Source organism: Labeo rohita, chromosome 18 (genome assembly GCF_022985175.1).
Source record: "Labeo rohita strain BAU-BD-2019 chromosome 18, IGBB_LRoh.1.0, whole genome shotgun sequence".
Lineage (NCBI taxonomy): Eukaryota > Metazoa > Chordata > Actinopteri > Cypriniformes > Cyprinidae > Labeo > Labeo rohita.
Genome location: NC_066886.1, coordinates 31,435,557 through 31,450,762, shown reverse-complemented (window position 1 = coordinate 31,450,762; position 15,206 = coordinate 31,435,557). Strand labels below are relative to the sequence as shown.

Here is a 15,206-nt window from a genome sequence, read left to right as displayed (position 1 = left end):
ATTCACATGACTCCAGTCCATCAATTAACATCAATTAACGCTGTGCGTTTGTAGGAAACAAATCCATCATCAAGATGGAACTTTAAACCATTGTCCATAATCCATAATACTGTTTATTTCATCTGAATCAGGAGAGAAATATGCACAGATTAAAATGGATTCAAAAAAAAAAAAAAAAAAAAATATATATATATATATATATATATAGATATATATCTTCAATTTATTTCTTCCAGCTTTTCATTTCACAAGACTTTAGGAGAGTGGATTACTGTAATGTTTTTATCAGCTGTTTGGACTCCCATTCTGACGTCAAGCATTTACTGCAGAGGATCCACTGATGAGCAAGTTAATAATGCTACATTTCTCTAAATCTGTTCTGATGAAGAAACAAACTCATCTACGTTTTAGATTAAGAGTGAGTAAATTTTTTGCGAATTTCCATTCATGGGTGAACTATTCCTTTAATGTGGTCAAGTGCAGACTGTGATCCAGTCACTGTTAACAGCAGATGTAAAGGCCTTTGAGTCGCTTATCTGACACTTACCATTGAAGTCTGGGAGGACAGCATCATTCTTGAGAAAATAATTCTCTTAAAACTCAATTCTATGTCCAACAAACTTTGTTGAGACAGCAAATCAATCAAAATCAATTTACGAGACCTTCCACCGCTCCGCTTCACCTAGAACACACACACCAGAGGCCTTTTAAAAATATACATCACATTTATTTCAACTGTTACAGATCAGCCTTGGCCTTTGTCTACAGAAATGTTTGGGCACGGCAAGTTGAGTCCAAACCCTTTATCTCTGGTTCGTCCATCAGTCCCCCTGTTGCCCAGCAACCTTGCTAGTTCTCAAAACCCACTAAACAGAACGAAAATGAAAACTGAAGTTCAAAAACTTGGACGCAGCCGACCAAAACACACCACTGTTCCACATGTTTTTTTGTTTCTCTAAAGGTAACACAATGTACAAAAAGCAAGTCTGGAAATAGTAAGATTTTCGGCACTATAAAAATGTTTTTTTTTTCTTTGTTGTCTCCACATGTGAATAAGAAAACAATGCACTTATTTCTACTGAGCTTACTCTGCGTTTGCTTGTTGGGCAGCCAAAGGGTCAAACGGATGCAGTAATGTAACAAGGTAAGCCACAGCGGCACAGAGCAGTGGGTGGCCTCAGCGGCTTGGAAAGCTGTTCCGGAAGGCAGTCCCTAAAAAAAACGTCTCTTACAGCTTCGTGGAGATTGTAAAGAACTGTCTCCGCACTTTGTACAGCACAATACTACAGACATCAGGAAAGAAAACAAATATGCCCAGAAAACAAAAACAATGGAGCTGTCTGGATTTGGAGGCATTTCTTGATGCTTGGAAAACAAGCGCTTCCCTTTGGCTGGCCCTTAGGTCCTGCTGATGGTACAGGCCTAAGCAGGCAGTCTGTGTGGAGGAGGGAGAGCCCATCTCCTTCATACAGGGGTGGTCGTTAGAAGGAAGGCGGAGGGAAGATTTAAAGGAACAGTACATGACTCAGTAGCCTCACAAGGGAAAAGAAGGCACCATTAATGACAGGAAAAGAGCAGTCCATGCCAAGCCTGGAGGCAGTTTCTGGACAGAGAGCTGCCCACTCTTTGCACGCACTCCTGGAAATGAAATAAAAAAAGAGATGTGAGACATGTATGTATTGTAACATCAGTTAAAGGAGAAGCCCACTTCCTGAACAAAAAAATTTACAGGTAATGTACTCACCCCCTTGTCATCCAAGATGTTCATGTCTTTCTTTCTTCAGTCATAAAGAAATGATGTTTTTTGAGGAAAAATGTCAGGATTTTTCTCCATATAACTGACTGATATGGTGCCCCGAGTTTGAACTTCCAAAATTCAGCTTTAAACGATCCCAAATCTCAAGTTGTAAACAATCCCAGGAAAAAGGGTCTTATCTAGTGAAACGATCAGTTATTTTCATTAAAAAAATACAATTGAAATACTTTTAATATCAAACGCTCATCTTGTCTTGCTCTGCCTAAACTCTGTGTATTCTGGTTCAAGACAGTTAGTATGTCGAAAAACTCCAATTGGATTTTCTCCCTCAACTTCAAAAATCATCCTACATTACTGCAGAAATACAGACCCAGTCTTTGCAAAGTGACATTTTTGACATACCCTAATTGTCATGAACCAGAAAAAAGAGTTCAGGCAGAATAAGACAAGACGAGCGTTTGACATTAAAAAGTATATAAACTGTATTATTTTTATGAAAATAACCAATCGTTTCGCTAGATAAGACCCTTCTTCCTCAGCTGGGATCATTTACAACTGCATTTGGGATCATTTGAAGCCGCATTTAAACTGCATTTTAGAAGTTCAAACTCGGGGCACCATATCAGTCCATTATATAGAGAAAAATGCTGAAATGATTTCCTTTAAAAAACATAATTTCTTTACGACTGAAGGAAGAAAGACATCAACATCTTGGATGACAAGGGGGTGAGTACATTATTTGTAAATTTTCATTCTGGAAGTGGACTTCTCCTTTAACATGTGGCCCATGAAAAACATACTGTTTTATATATATTTATAGTTGAGACCTAACAAACTTTTTTTGTGTAATGTTTTAAGATATTTTTGATGAAATCCAAGAGTTTTCTGACTCTGTATAGACAGCAATGAAATGACCATGTTCAAGGCCGGGAAAGGTAGTAAGGACATTGTTAAAATAGCCAATGTGACATCAGTAGTTCAACCTTAATTTTATGAAGTTACAAGAATACTTTCTACGTGCAAAGAAAACAAAAATAATGACATTATTCACCAATGTCTTCTCTTCTGTGTCAGTCTTCAATGCATGTTCACGAGAGTACCATGATGCATACATGTGGTGCTGCTGAAGCAGGGAATGGAATTCTGATGTAGAACATCCATCTCTCCTAGTTCATCGTCTGTATATTCTGGTTCAAATATGTAAGGCTGGGCAAAAAAATTGCAAGACATCCTCTCTGTTGAATTCTTCAGACATGTTTACAAATACTTTATGTACAGCATGCGTCTTCTCTGCTTGTAAACAAAGTGCAGCGCATCCGGGTTCTACATCACAATGCCACAATGCTTCTGCATCAGCAGCACCACACGCACAGGGGCATAAGTGACGCCCATCTGAGAGTTTTCACTTCTAAAAATATCATTACATACCACTCTGTGTATTATAAATAATATAATGCACATATACTTAAAATTATTGCGCAAGTAGTAAAACAACACATGCAAAAAAGCATTTTAAGTTTAGAAACGTTTTGAGTCCCCCCTCCCTTGCCTCACAGTGGTTTGGTCCACTGTCTTCTTTCATATATAACATATATATTTCAAAAACATATATATGAACGCACTGTTGCATCTCTATTAACTTTTAAGGCTTATTTTGCGGCATTTATAATCCTTTTGATGGGTTGCGTCAAAAAACGCTATTACACTCACTCTGTGAATGAATCGCGTTTGTACCGGACTCTTACAAAGCAAACAAAAACAAACACTCTCCTTTTTCATCCATGAACGTTTCTCTCAGTTAATATAGGCAATCTCATAGTCTGAAGCGTCTGTTATAGCAAATTAACACAAGCTGCCGTGAATAATTAGGCGAAGCGTGTTCTCATAGGATAAGAACATGCAGCCTCATGAATAATTATGAGACACTGACGCGTCATCAAAGTACTAGTCCGTTGCCACGTCACAAACTGTGATGTCAACACAATGTAGATTTTAAACCCGGAAGATGAAAATGGCGCAAAAAAGCTCAAAATTAACCAAATTTTTCCAACAGTTAAAATTAACAGATGCTAAGATTGTCATCTATGATGTGCAAACCAAACACCTCTGCTAAAATCTCAGAAAAAGTACACTGTAAAAAACAATTTGTTGAGTCAACTTAAAATAATTTGTAACCTGGCTGCCTTAAAATTTTAAGTTCAGTCAACTCAAAATGTTAAATTGACAACTTAGATATTTGAGTTGAATCAACTTAAAATTTAAGGCAGCTGGGTTACTTACCCATCTGTTAAATTTAGCAAACACAAATATCTAAGTTGTTACTTAGTACAACTTAACATTTCAAGTTGACTAAACTTATTTTAGTTGACTGAACTTAAAATTTTAAGGCAGCAGGGTAACAAATTATTTTAAGGTGACTCAACAAATTGTGTTTATTATTTTTTTACAGTGTACTCTGGGGTTTCATGAGCCTTTAAGTGCAGTGGGCTTGCTGCAGCTGAATATCTAAATAAGAGACATCCTCAGTCCTAGACAAACCTGAAATACTATGTGGAGGACGCAAAATAATTTAATAATTATAATATGACCATGTGGTGAACCTATGAACCAAACTCATATTTAAACAGAGTCTCCATGCTATGTACACATGCTGTGTACACATATCTATCTTTACAAGCACAATTTTAGCTGTGTTACTTCAACACATTCTCACACCCAAGTCATCACATATCATAATGCTGATGCAAAAGGCACTGGGAATTTTATCATCATGATTAGATTATATTTGGTAATAATATTACCATTATTGCATATATATTGGGGTGTGATTTTTCAATGTAAACAATAAAACAGGTTTTATTTACATTACATTATTTACACTTTTATGAGCACCTAACCCAACCCCTGACCCTAAACCTACCATTTGTCAATAAAACACAAGATATACCTGGCAGATACAGCTACAGTCATAATTTATTTATAAAGTATTAATGTTAATATTCCAAGTCTTCCGAGGCAAAATGATTGATTTGTGAAAGGAATAGACACGATTGCCCTCTCCGTCCACCGTAAAGCTCAGTCTGTTTGTGCGTAAATTCAAAAAATGCCGCCAGAAGAAGCATTACATCAACCTTGGCTGTGAAATGCCATTGGCTCTTGTGTGTCTCATGACTGACTGCATCATGCTAATGTTCGGTAGTATCTTTTAAATGAGATGTGAGTGCGCTAACAGAGCAGAATCATTTTGATTTCAATGCATTTATATACCTTGTTTATGGTCAGTTTCTGCAATAAATACCTGTGACTGTACTTATATTTGTCTGTTTCATGTTTTATATTGTTCAGATGTGGGTAAGTTTAGGGTAGGGGTGGGGTTAGGTGCTCCAATGAAAGCATAAATGTATATAAAATTATTTATATTTTTTACAAATGCATGCAAACAACTCAAATCAATGGAGGACCCTGCATGTCCAAAGGTGACGCCAAAGGCTCTTGAGAAATTTTATGCTTACTGTCCCCCCCTACTGTTAGGTATAATTTACACCCTTGCATACGCATGTATCGTGACACTCTCATGAACGCACATCGAAGACAGCTTTTTAAATCTTTTTTGCTGTTAGAGCTAGCTTGCTATTGCTAGCCTCTCTGAAATCACCTACCCTACCTTTAAACTGTTTAAACTGTGTCATTTTGAAATGCGCCTAAGGCTGAAATTATCTACAAAACTGTGTTTGAATAGAGTCTTAGCAACTTTAAAGAGGTTTAAACTGAATTAACTGCAGAAAGTTATGGAGAAGTAAAAGTAAGACCATACAGAGCTACTCTGCATGCACTATAATTACATCTGACATAGGGGAAGAAAATACAGGTCTTAATAAGAAACCGAAAACGAATTTAATAGTATTTGCTCTGAAATAGCCCACTAGTCCTAGTAATATAACGACGGTAAACTTTAAATTTGTCTTTCCATTTGAGGTTGGAGGAAAACTTAATTGGCTGTGTAGGTGTGCAGAGGGAAGGTAATTAAAGAGGAATTAAGCGAAAGCAGTCAAGCCTACTGCCATAAGTACACATCCTCAAATCTGAAAAACCACACTGTGTGTGTGACCCGATTCATTGCTTACCTGAGGAGGTGAGCACTCTGACCTGAGCACTGGCGGCTCCTTCACCTCCTTCACTGACTGCGCGCACCTCGATGATATACGTTCCCCCCTCGGGTAGCGTCAGGACGACAGCTGAGTTTGGAGTCCTCATGACTTGGCTGTGGCCTCGACCCTCTTGACGCAATAATACCTGCCATCAAACATGGGAAAAAGCCATCAAACACATCCAGTGATGTTATGTTTTACTTTACATCCACAGAATCTGTGCAATACCGACCTTATACCCAATGACATCTGACTCATTGTCCCTTGCTTTCACTGGATCCCAGGATAGAGAAACATTGTTTCCCTCCTGAATCCACATCAGATTGCCTGGGGGAAGACTTGGGGCTGGAAAGAGATGAGTGTGTGAGATAGATAACCAAAAAATAAAACAACATAAAAAGCTCGTTTATAAAATGAAGGTCTGAAATGAGCAATGATCACATTAATTGGAATACACAAATGATTATGCTCCTCTCAAGACCTATTTCTACAACTGGAGTTATATTAAAAATGCCCTGGCTCTTCCGAACTTTATAATGGCAGTGAATGGGTGTTGAGATTTCAAAGCCCAATAAAGCATCCATCCATCATAAAACGTGCTCCACATGGCTCCTGAGGGTTAATAAAGGCCTTCTGAAGCTAACTGATGCGTTTATGTAAGAAAAACACTAACTCCCGGAGCCACGTGGAGTACTTTTTATGATAGATGGATGAACTTTATTGGACTTCAAAATTGTAAACCCCAATCACTGCTGTTATAAAGCTTGGAAGAATCAGGACATTTTTTAAAAATACAACTCCGTTGTATTCATCTAAAAGAAAAAAGATACAGGATACAACTGCGCTAAAGGCGCACCCTAAGAAAAAATGTGCTTTTCACTGCGCCCAAAATGTATGATTGCAGAACAATATGTATGTTTGTATTGAACATTTATGAAGCAACTGATTTTGTGTGAAAATAAATCATACAAGTAATCTGGTACCCATATTTAATAATAAATACACACATGGGTAAAAGGCTTACCAGCATGGGGCAAAAAGGCACACAGTATTGATACAAATACTTTAGCTAAAATAATCATTTTTAATAATAAAGTTAATACTTGTTCAAAACAATCACTTTAGCAATGTGTGTACTATTTTCCATTTTTTTTTGATAAATAAAATAGTTATTTGTTGTTCAATAAATATACTGTCATTAAAATGTTAATATAAAACATATATTTTAAAATACAGAAACAAAATCATTTTAAAATTTTAAAATGTAAAGATACTATACTTTTACATATTCTTTTGTTATTTAAAAACTGCTGCTTTAATCATCTTAAACAAAACTGAAAATCATTAAGAGAACCTTTGTCTCAAGACATATTCAAGAATTTTAGCGCTGCAGCTCGTGATCGCATCAAAGATCAGCCAAATTTGCACATGTATGTTGAAAAGTGTATGTTTAGTGCTACTGATTAAGTGTGTACTTTTTATATTTTTAGTCACTTCTGTAGGGAATTTTCTAAATATAAAACCCTGTATCCCAACAGGAAAACAAACAGTACATTTCTACGGGCTTTTGGTTTATTCTTTCATTCATTCATTCATTATTGGACAGTTTTTTGGTTCTCAACAGTCTTATTTGTAATTGACACGTATTCATTTTATAGTTTATAATGCTTCCATAGGAGTTCCTTTAGGAGAACTCACCATTTTTCTTAGTGCTGATCTTGATGGGTGAGCTGGCTGGTCCTTGACCGACACTGTTGAATCCCTTCACAGAGACCAGATACTGCGTGTTTCCGTCCAGCCCCGTCAGCAGCATGGTCGTCTCATTCCCTGTCGTCCTCTTCTTCTTCCCCGTCTCCTCCTGCTCCATGTCCTTCCAAAAGCTCACCTGTTCCCAACAAGACAATCTGCCTCACTTTCTGCCTTTCATTTATTCATTCAAGATTTTTTGTAGTGAAAATGAGACTGAGTTGCCTCAATAAATGACAAAGTGAGACTTGCCAATTTCACGTGATATTGTGTCATTTGGTTTAAATAACTGTCATACATATTGCATGAAGAGCATAATAGGCGAGCATGTAATATCTCCCTGTGATGAAATACGATACGATCTTTCTCACTGGGGGACACAAACTGCAGAGAATAATTTTCTTCATTCAGAAAGCGTAACGGTTATGGAACATATGAGGAAAATGAAGGTTCATGATCATATATGTGCCTCTGTTCCAAAACCTGTTGAGTTGCCTTGCTGTCTACCGCCTACATAAGCAGCTGCCTTCTCAGACAGCATCACAGAACCTCATAAGTGATGGTTTTGAACTCAGCATAGGCAGCGATTGTCATACAAACACTGCTCCTCAGGAGACTCGACCTTTGACTTTTGCCGCTAGCATTTTACTAAGCTAACAGCATGATACAGTACTTAAACTTAAAATACATAGCACACACATTTAGTGTATGGAGAAATATAGTTTGATTTGAATTAGATTGTACTACACTGTGTTATTTTAGAATCACTGAGATACTATTATAGTTTTATTAATATTTTAAATTGGTTTTAAATTTTAAATATTCATTTTTTTTAAAAAAATGATTAAATTTGTAATATTTTTTTAAAATATATTTACATAGTTTTTATTATTTTATATTATTTTTATTATTATTATTATTATTATTATTTTTCAGTTTTAGTTATTTAGTACATTGTTAAACTTAATGAGAATATTGAAATTCAATTAAAATAAGAATTTATACAGTTTTACACTACCATTCAAAAGTTATTTATTTATTTGTTTGTTCAATATTTTGTTAGTTTTTTAAAACGTATATATAAAATACAAATATTTAAAATGTATATATATATATATATATATATATATATATAATATAACAAAGAAAATAATCTAATAAATATAAAGCAATTATTTTTAAATTGTATTATATTTATTTTTTTTTTTTTGATTAAATAAACACAGCCTTGGTGAGCAAAAGAGACTTCTTTCCAAAAAAAAAAAATATATATATATATATATTTCAATAGTGAATCAATTAAAAGTAAATATACACAAGTAATATTTCTCTCACTTGTTCCACCATACAGGATGGTGTCTAGGTACTAGGCTCTCTAAGTCCATTTATTTCTCCTTCTCTTACCTCATATCCCTGGGGTCTTCCAGGACCAGGATTGGGCGGCTTCCACATGACTTTAATTTCAGAGGAGGAGATGGCGAACGCCTGCACTTCTGAAGGAGGCTCCCTGGGCTCTGCATTTAAAAGCAGCACACTTCAGATTTCACAGCAAATAACACAAAAAACACATCACTGTACACGCCTGCTTGATGAGTGTTTGGGATACATTTCATCAGTATCTCTTATGTGTTAATACTCAGAGCGAAGAGCCTAAGCGGATGTAAATTGTAAGTTGTGAAGTCCTGTGATCGTAAGAGAGAATCCCACTGAGAGAAATGTTGTGAGACTGAGAGGTGACAGAGACACAGAACATCCTTCATATTAGCAGCAGTCACAGGAAACGCCACTTGCACGGTTACCATAAAATCAGCCTGACACAGTGTGATCACACACTGAAACTGTTTGGTCCTCTTGATAATTTCCGTGTGGGCAGTGAGTGTTTTTGTTAAAGGTCAAAAAAGTTCTCAAAGATCTTTTCTTTTCATGAAGCACACACTTAAAATTGAGATTAAGCAATTTAAAGTGATAGTTCACAACAAAAATTAAAATTATGTCATCATTCACTCAAGCGCCATACATGTTGTATAGATCACTTGAAAAGGCCCTGGTCACCATCTGCTGTCATTTTTATGAAATAGAGCAGCACAGACATTCTTCATTAAATCCATATTTGTGTATTTGTAGTGCACTTCAACTCTTAAAAATATAAAAAAACATTGAAAATAATATAAATTAAATAAAGGCCTCTTAAGTGTAGTTAAGGAGTACACTTTCATGACTAAACACGCTAAAGTACATTTTTAATAAGTGCACTTTTCATTTTAAAAGGGCACTTATTAAACATTAAAAGCACAGCAATTTTAAACATTTGACAGTACACTTGAGCCATATTACAAATAACTATGAAATTACATATAAAAATGTACTTAATTACTACTTATGTGGGCCAAAAAAACACTCTAATGTTCAACTGAATGCATTTGATATAAATGTAAACTATAATACATTACACATAATACTATAATACATTTGGTGGATGCCCAAATCCAGTATAATTTTATAAATATTACTGTTTTCGTGTCACAGAATGTAGTTTTAAGAGGTTTTCAGGTGAGAATGTGCTTGTGTATAACTCAAATATGCAGTTTGTTAATAAAGATAACGTATTTTTGAAAATTGGCTTCGCCGTTCAGGGCTCATGAATCCACCCAACACCGCTTCACCTCGGCCAGATCTTCTGGAATTTACTGCTAATTTATATTAATTAATTTAAATCTAACAGGCAGTCTTTGGTCTCATTAAACTATTATTTGTACCGGAGAAGATAGTTTTGGCAAAATCTCATCATGTTTATGTAAATTCAATGGTGTATATCAGAGCGCTGCCTTTGTACTTTTGACTGAATTGCCTAGCAACTTTTTTGATGGCTGTTTTTTGTTGCTGTTGTTTATTAAATATTATTATTCAATAAATAATATTTTATATAAACAATATTATATATAAATAATATATTTTATAATACTGTTTAGTATTGAAAAACGGTGTTTGTGATGGTGATTTTGGTTTCATTTTTCTGCCATTACAAGAGTCAGACATTCAAACTAATGTATATTGTGGATATGAGACCGATCTGAAGAATGAATGCTGTATCAGATGCAGGTACACTAATCACACTCGCTCAGTCCATCTCACTCTCATAATACTCTACATAATACAGTGAGCTTTTACTGCAGTAATACAATAAGCGTACAATAAAGTAACTCAACATTCCTTTGTTACTAGTTCTGAAGTGACGTTTTTGGAATTAGTAAGACTTTGGCTCAGGTGTTCAACTGTCAAACTTTGATTTCAATCCATGGCAGAAGGCAGTAGTTCTGCACAAAAGAGGGCTTTTAAAGACACACTGCTGTTATTTTGTTTATGCATTTACACATTCACGCTGTCGAACTGTTGTATAAACACAATATCGCTCTTGTAGACATGAGATATGGCTGTATGGCACGCTATGATTACCTACGGCCAAACCGCAGCTGTGCTGCTATATACAGTCATATCTGATGTCTACTCGTGTGAAATACATATTTTACATATAGCCGGTTGTTATTGCAGAATAACTCCCGACTGGGTGATCAGGACCCCGACGCAACTATATACACAACACATATACACAAATACACATACTAAAATGTATTTCTTATTAAAGAGTATATAATGTTTCTTTGATAACATGCACTGTTTTGGCAGTTAGATTCAGTGTTGGGGATAATGCATTACAAGTAATGTGAGTTACTTCTTAAGAAACTGGTTAGTTTTCCCATGTATTGACTGACAGCTCTCCTGTCACCATGTTGAGAGAAATTGTGAGTAAGTGCAGAAGTGTTGTGTGAGTTATATTGAACATGATGCTCACTGTTGTTCTAGACTAAATGTGAATATGCATTTACTCATCTCACCTGCACAAAAACAGATTCAGTATTTCTCAAGATGAATAAAAACACTCAAATGCAAACTCAGAATACTATACAAACCTGTAATAATTAAATGTTAAATAAGACAAATATCATTTATGTATTTAATCCCATTTCATTAACCACTGTCTTTGCTACCAACCTTCGATGACCCAATTCAATCATACTAAGCAAAAATGGCACATTTGTGTTTCATTTTTATTATTGCTGAATAGTGTTGAACTTTCTTCTCTTGTGTCATATTCTTCATACAATTTGTTTAAGCTGTGCCCTCTGCTGTACAGACATGAATTTTAATTTCCTTCAGCATGAGGCGTATTCATTTTACTTTTGTAAAAGAAGATCTTTTTTATTTTAATAAAAAAACAAGCAAGCCCTGTCCAGATTTAAAGTGTAACTCAAAAGTAACAAAACATTACTTTCCATAAAAAATGTAATTAGTTACTTTTTTAGGGAGTAATGCAATATTATAATGGATTACTTTTGAAAGTAACTTTCCCCAACACTGGTTGGATTTTAAAATTTGAGTTTTGCACTGCTATACTATAGTACCTGTATCTCAAAGTATGGACACAATATCATACATCCACAGCCCTTGATTAGCTGTTGTGTGATGTATGTCTTTTTGAGAAGTTTGAGAAGCTTTTGAGAAGTTATATAAGACAGCAATAAATCCCATCAATCAGAGCAAGAACACATCTGACCCTCACCTCCCTCTGCAGAGAACACAGTAACCACCTCGCTGAAGGGCCCGTCTCCTTTGTTGTTATACACCCCCACCCTCACCTCAAACGGGGTGAGAGGGGGGAAGGTCTCGTCTCTGTATTTATAGGTGGTGGAGTCCGCCGAGGTTACCATTTTCTCTTTCCACCCACGTGTGCCGTTGGCTCGGAATGCCACGATGTAACCAAAACCTTCTCCATTTTGGAATTCTTCAGAGACGGGCTAAGGATGAAAAAAGAAACAAATGATTATGAGCTCTGGATTCATTTTCCAGGTGATAATGTTTAAAAGTCACATTGTTTACACTAATTCTTAAAATATCACTCAAAATATCTGAGTTTGCTTTAGGGGAAAAAATATTTCTCTGCAATGGGATCTGGAAATTGGAAAAGAATCCTAATAATACACAGCCAGCTGAGCTCAGAGAAATAAGGGAAGGGTAAACGGCTGTGCAGCGGGTAATTTATGAAGACTTTTGCCTGAGAATTATCAGCCCTGAAGATATACTCTGGCCAATTATTTGACACCAGCACAATTCATACTTCCTGTGTAATGTGTAAAAATTCGCTATTTTCAGATCAGCTTACATGTTGACATCTTAGGCAAGTTTTGCATCATTTTCGTTTGCTCTGCTGGTGCAGTTTAAAAAAAAAAAAAGTAAAAGTAAAATGCAACTAAATTCAAGTTTAAAATTCAATCATGTACCCAGTTAACTGTGTGGAAACTGAATCTTAAAAGCATATTATGTTAAACAGTCAACACAGCAGTGCTGGAACAGAAACACTGGCATCTGAACTTTATCTCTGATACTAATAATCCTTTGAGCTTTCAAAATATCACAACTTTATTATTATTCAAACATGAAATCAAAATTGGGCCTACTTACATTTTTAAAGGAATAGTTGATGCAAAAATGAAAACACTCAAAAGAAGATATTTTAAAGGGGTCATCGGATGCCCATTTTCCACAAGTTGATATGATTCTTTAGGGTCTTGATGAAAAGTCTATAATATATTTTTGGTTAAAATTCTCAATGGTTGTGTAAAACAACACTCTTTTTACCTTGTCAAAATCAGCTCTGCAAAAATCATCCCATTCTGATGGATTGTTCCTTTAAATGCAAATGAGCTCTGCTTGCCCCACCCCTCTCTTCTCTCTGCTTCTCTCAGAGATTGTTACTTTAGCCGCATTTAGCGTGTTTAGCCGCGAAACTTGCTAACTATCACGTTATTAGGAAAGGTGATTGCAGAGATTTGTGAAAAAAAAAAAAAAAAAAAAAAAACCTTACACTCACTTCTGCTGTAAGTGAAGCTGGATCACGAATGATTTGCGCAAACATTTGACGCATTTATGTAGATCGGGAGGCGCATTCCCTCCACAAACAAATGCAATCCACTGCATCTTCAGCGGCTCAGATGTCGGGAGTAAATGACAACCACTATGTTCATTATTACATCCAGCAACACAAGACTTCAATCGCTCAATCTGAGATATTCTTGTCTAACTTACATCCCTGCTCCGGCATCGAAACAATGGAGGTCGGACTGTTACAGCTGATCTGAGGTAAGACGCTCATGTCAATCAACTATCGTGGGAGCGGCCTCTGTCATTGTGACGGCACACCGACAGGAATCTGAGAATGGCTCGATTTGAAAAAGGGAATATTATTTTTACAGATTAATTAAAAACCACTGAATGGATTTGTATCATTATAGAGTAGATTTGTACATACACTACCAACACACAATAATGTTCAAACAACATGTAAAAGTGAAATTTGCATCCGATGACCCCTTTAATGAAAACTGACACTTCAGAAAGTTTATAAAGAGTAGAAGCAATACCTATGAGTTGAGTAGTTTAATCCAAGTCTTCAGTTAATGAATATGATGCAATCCCAAAATATCATTTAAAGTCATTGTTGTGTGAATCATCAAACCGACATTACAAAAAGTAGCTTCAGCAATAAATAATTTGTTTAATAAAATTTATTTTGACCCTTTTGATTGGTTTTGTGTCAAAGTGGACCGACGTAAACTATGGAAAAGAAAATAATTTGATAAACATCTCAGTTTTTGTTCATAAGATGTTAAGTCCTGGTAAACAAAACAGCTTGGTTACCAACAGTCTTCAAAATACCTTCTTTCACGTTCCACCAAAGAAAGGTTTGAAACATCATGAGGGTGAGTAAATGATTTTTTATTATTATTATTTTTAGTTTTATGAAATGATACTCTAAATAAGAAACTAAATCTGCCAGTAGAAGGCGGTAAATGTCTTCAATTCAGTCAAACGCCTGATTTATTCAGGAATGAAGTAAACAGCCCTCTTTATGAATAGGCCTTTGAATCATTGATTCACATGATTTATTCAAACCACGGATTCATTCAGAAACTAAACACCGCTGTGTTGCTCAGAGGATGCGCAACAATTTTGCTATGGCTTCAAAGGTAATATTTTCTCCGCAAAATTGAACAAAAACACATAATATTGTGTTTAAAATATAACACAATAATAACTTCTTATTTACTGAACTGTTGTATAAAATCACATTTAAGCTTGTGATGATCAGGACAAAATCAGCACTCATATAGTGTCATATTGCTCTTGCTGCCTGTGTGACGTGATATATATAAATATGAGACAAAACACATATGGGGCATTTTTTGCACCAATATCTTGGATTTTAGGGCATAACTGCATTTGTGGAGTTGTTGCCCTGCATCATATTTGTCAGCAGTCAACTATATGAAATATAGTGTAATAATAAGATGAGGTATAGGTCTGGAGGCGGGGCCAGTGCATTAAAATATTTTAAATGCATTATTTTTTCATAACTAGTTAATTAAGTTAACGGGTTAAACTGTCAGTCCTACAGCATTATTTCGCTCCAAACTATATTGTATTGTATTGCAAAACACTTC

At 35.5% G+C, this 15,206-nt stretch overlaps 1 protein-coding gene across 1 annotated transcript in view; it reads right to left on the bottom strand.

Moving 5' to 3' along the window:
* Positions 1–725: 725 nt before the first annotated feature.
* Positions 726–15,206, bottom strand: part of cntn5 (contactin 5) — a 316,602-nt gene continuing 302,121 nt past the window's right edge. Inside the window, 6 exon segments of the mRNA XM_051135268.1 lie at positions 726–1,638; positions 5,881–6,049; positions 6,137–6,249; positions 7,603–7,789; positions 9,055–9,164; positions 12,269–12,503. Of these exon segments, the coding sequence (XP_050991225.1) occupies positions 1,535–1,638; positions 5,881–6,049; positions 6,137–6,249; positions 7,603–7,789; positions 9,055–9,164; positions 12,269–12,503 (918 nt within the window). The 3' untranslated portion in view covers positions 726–1,534.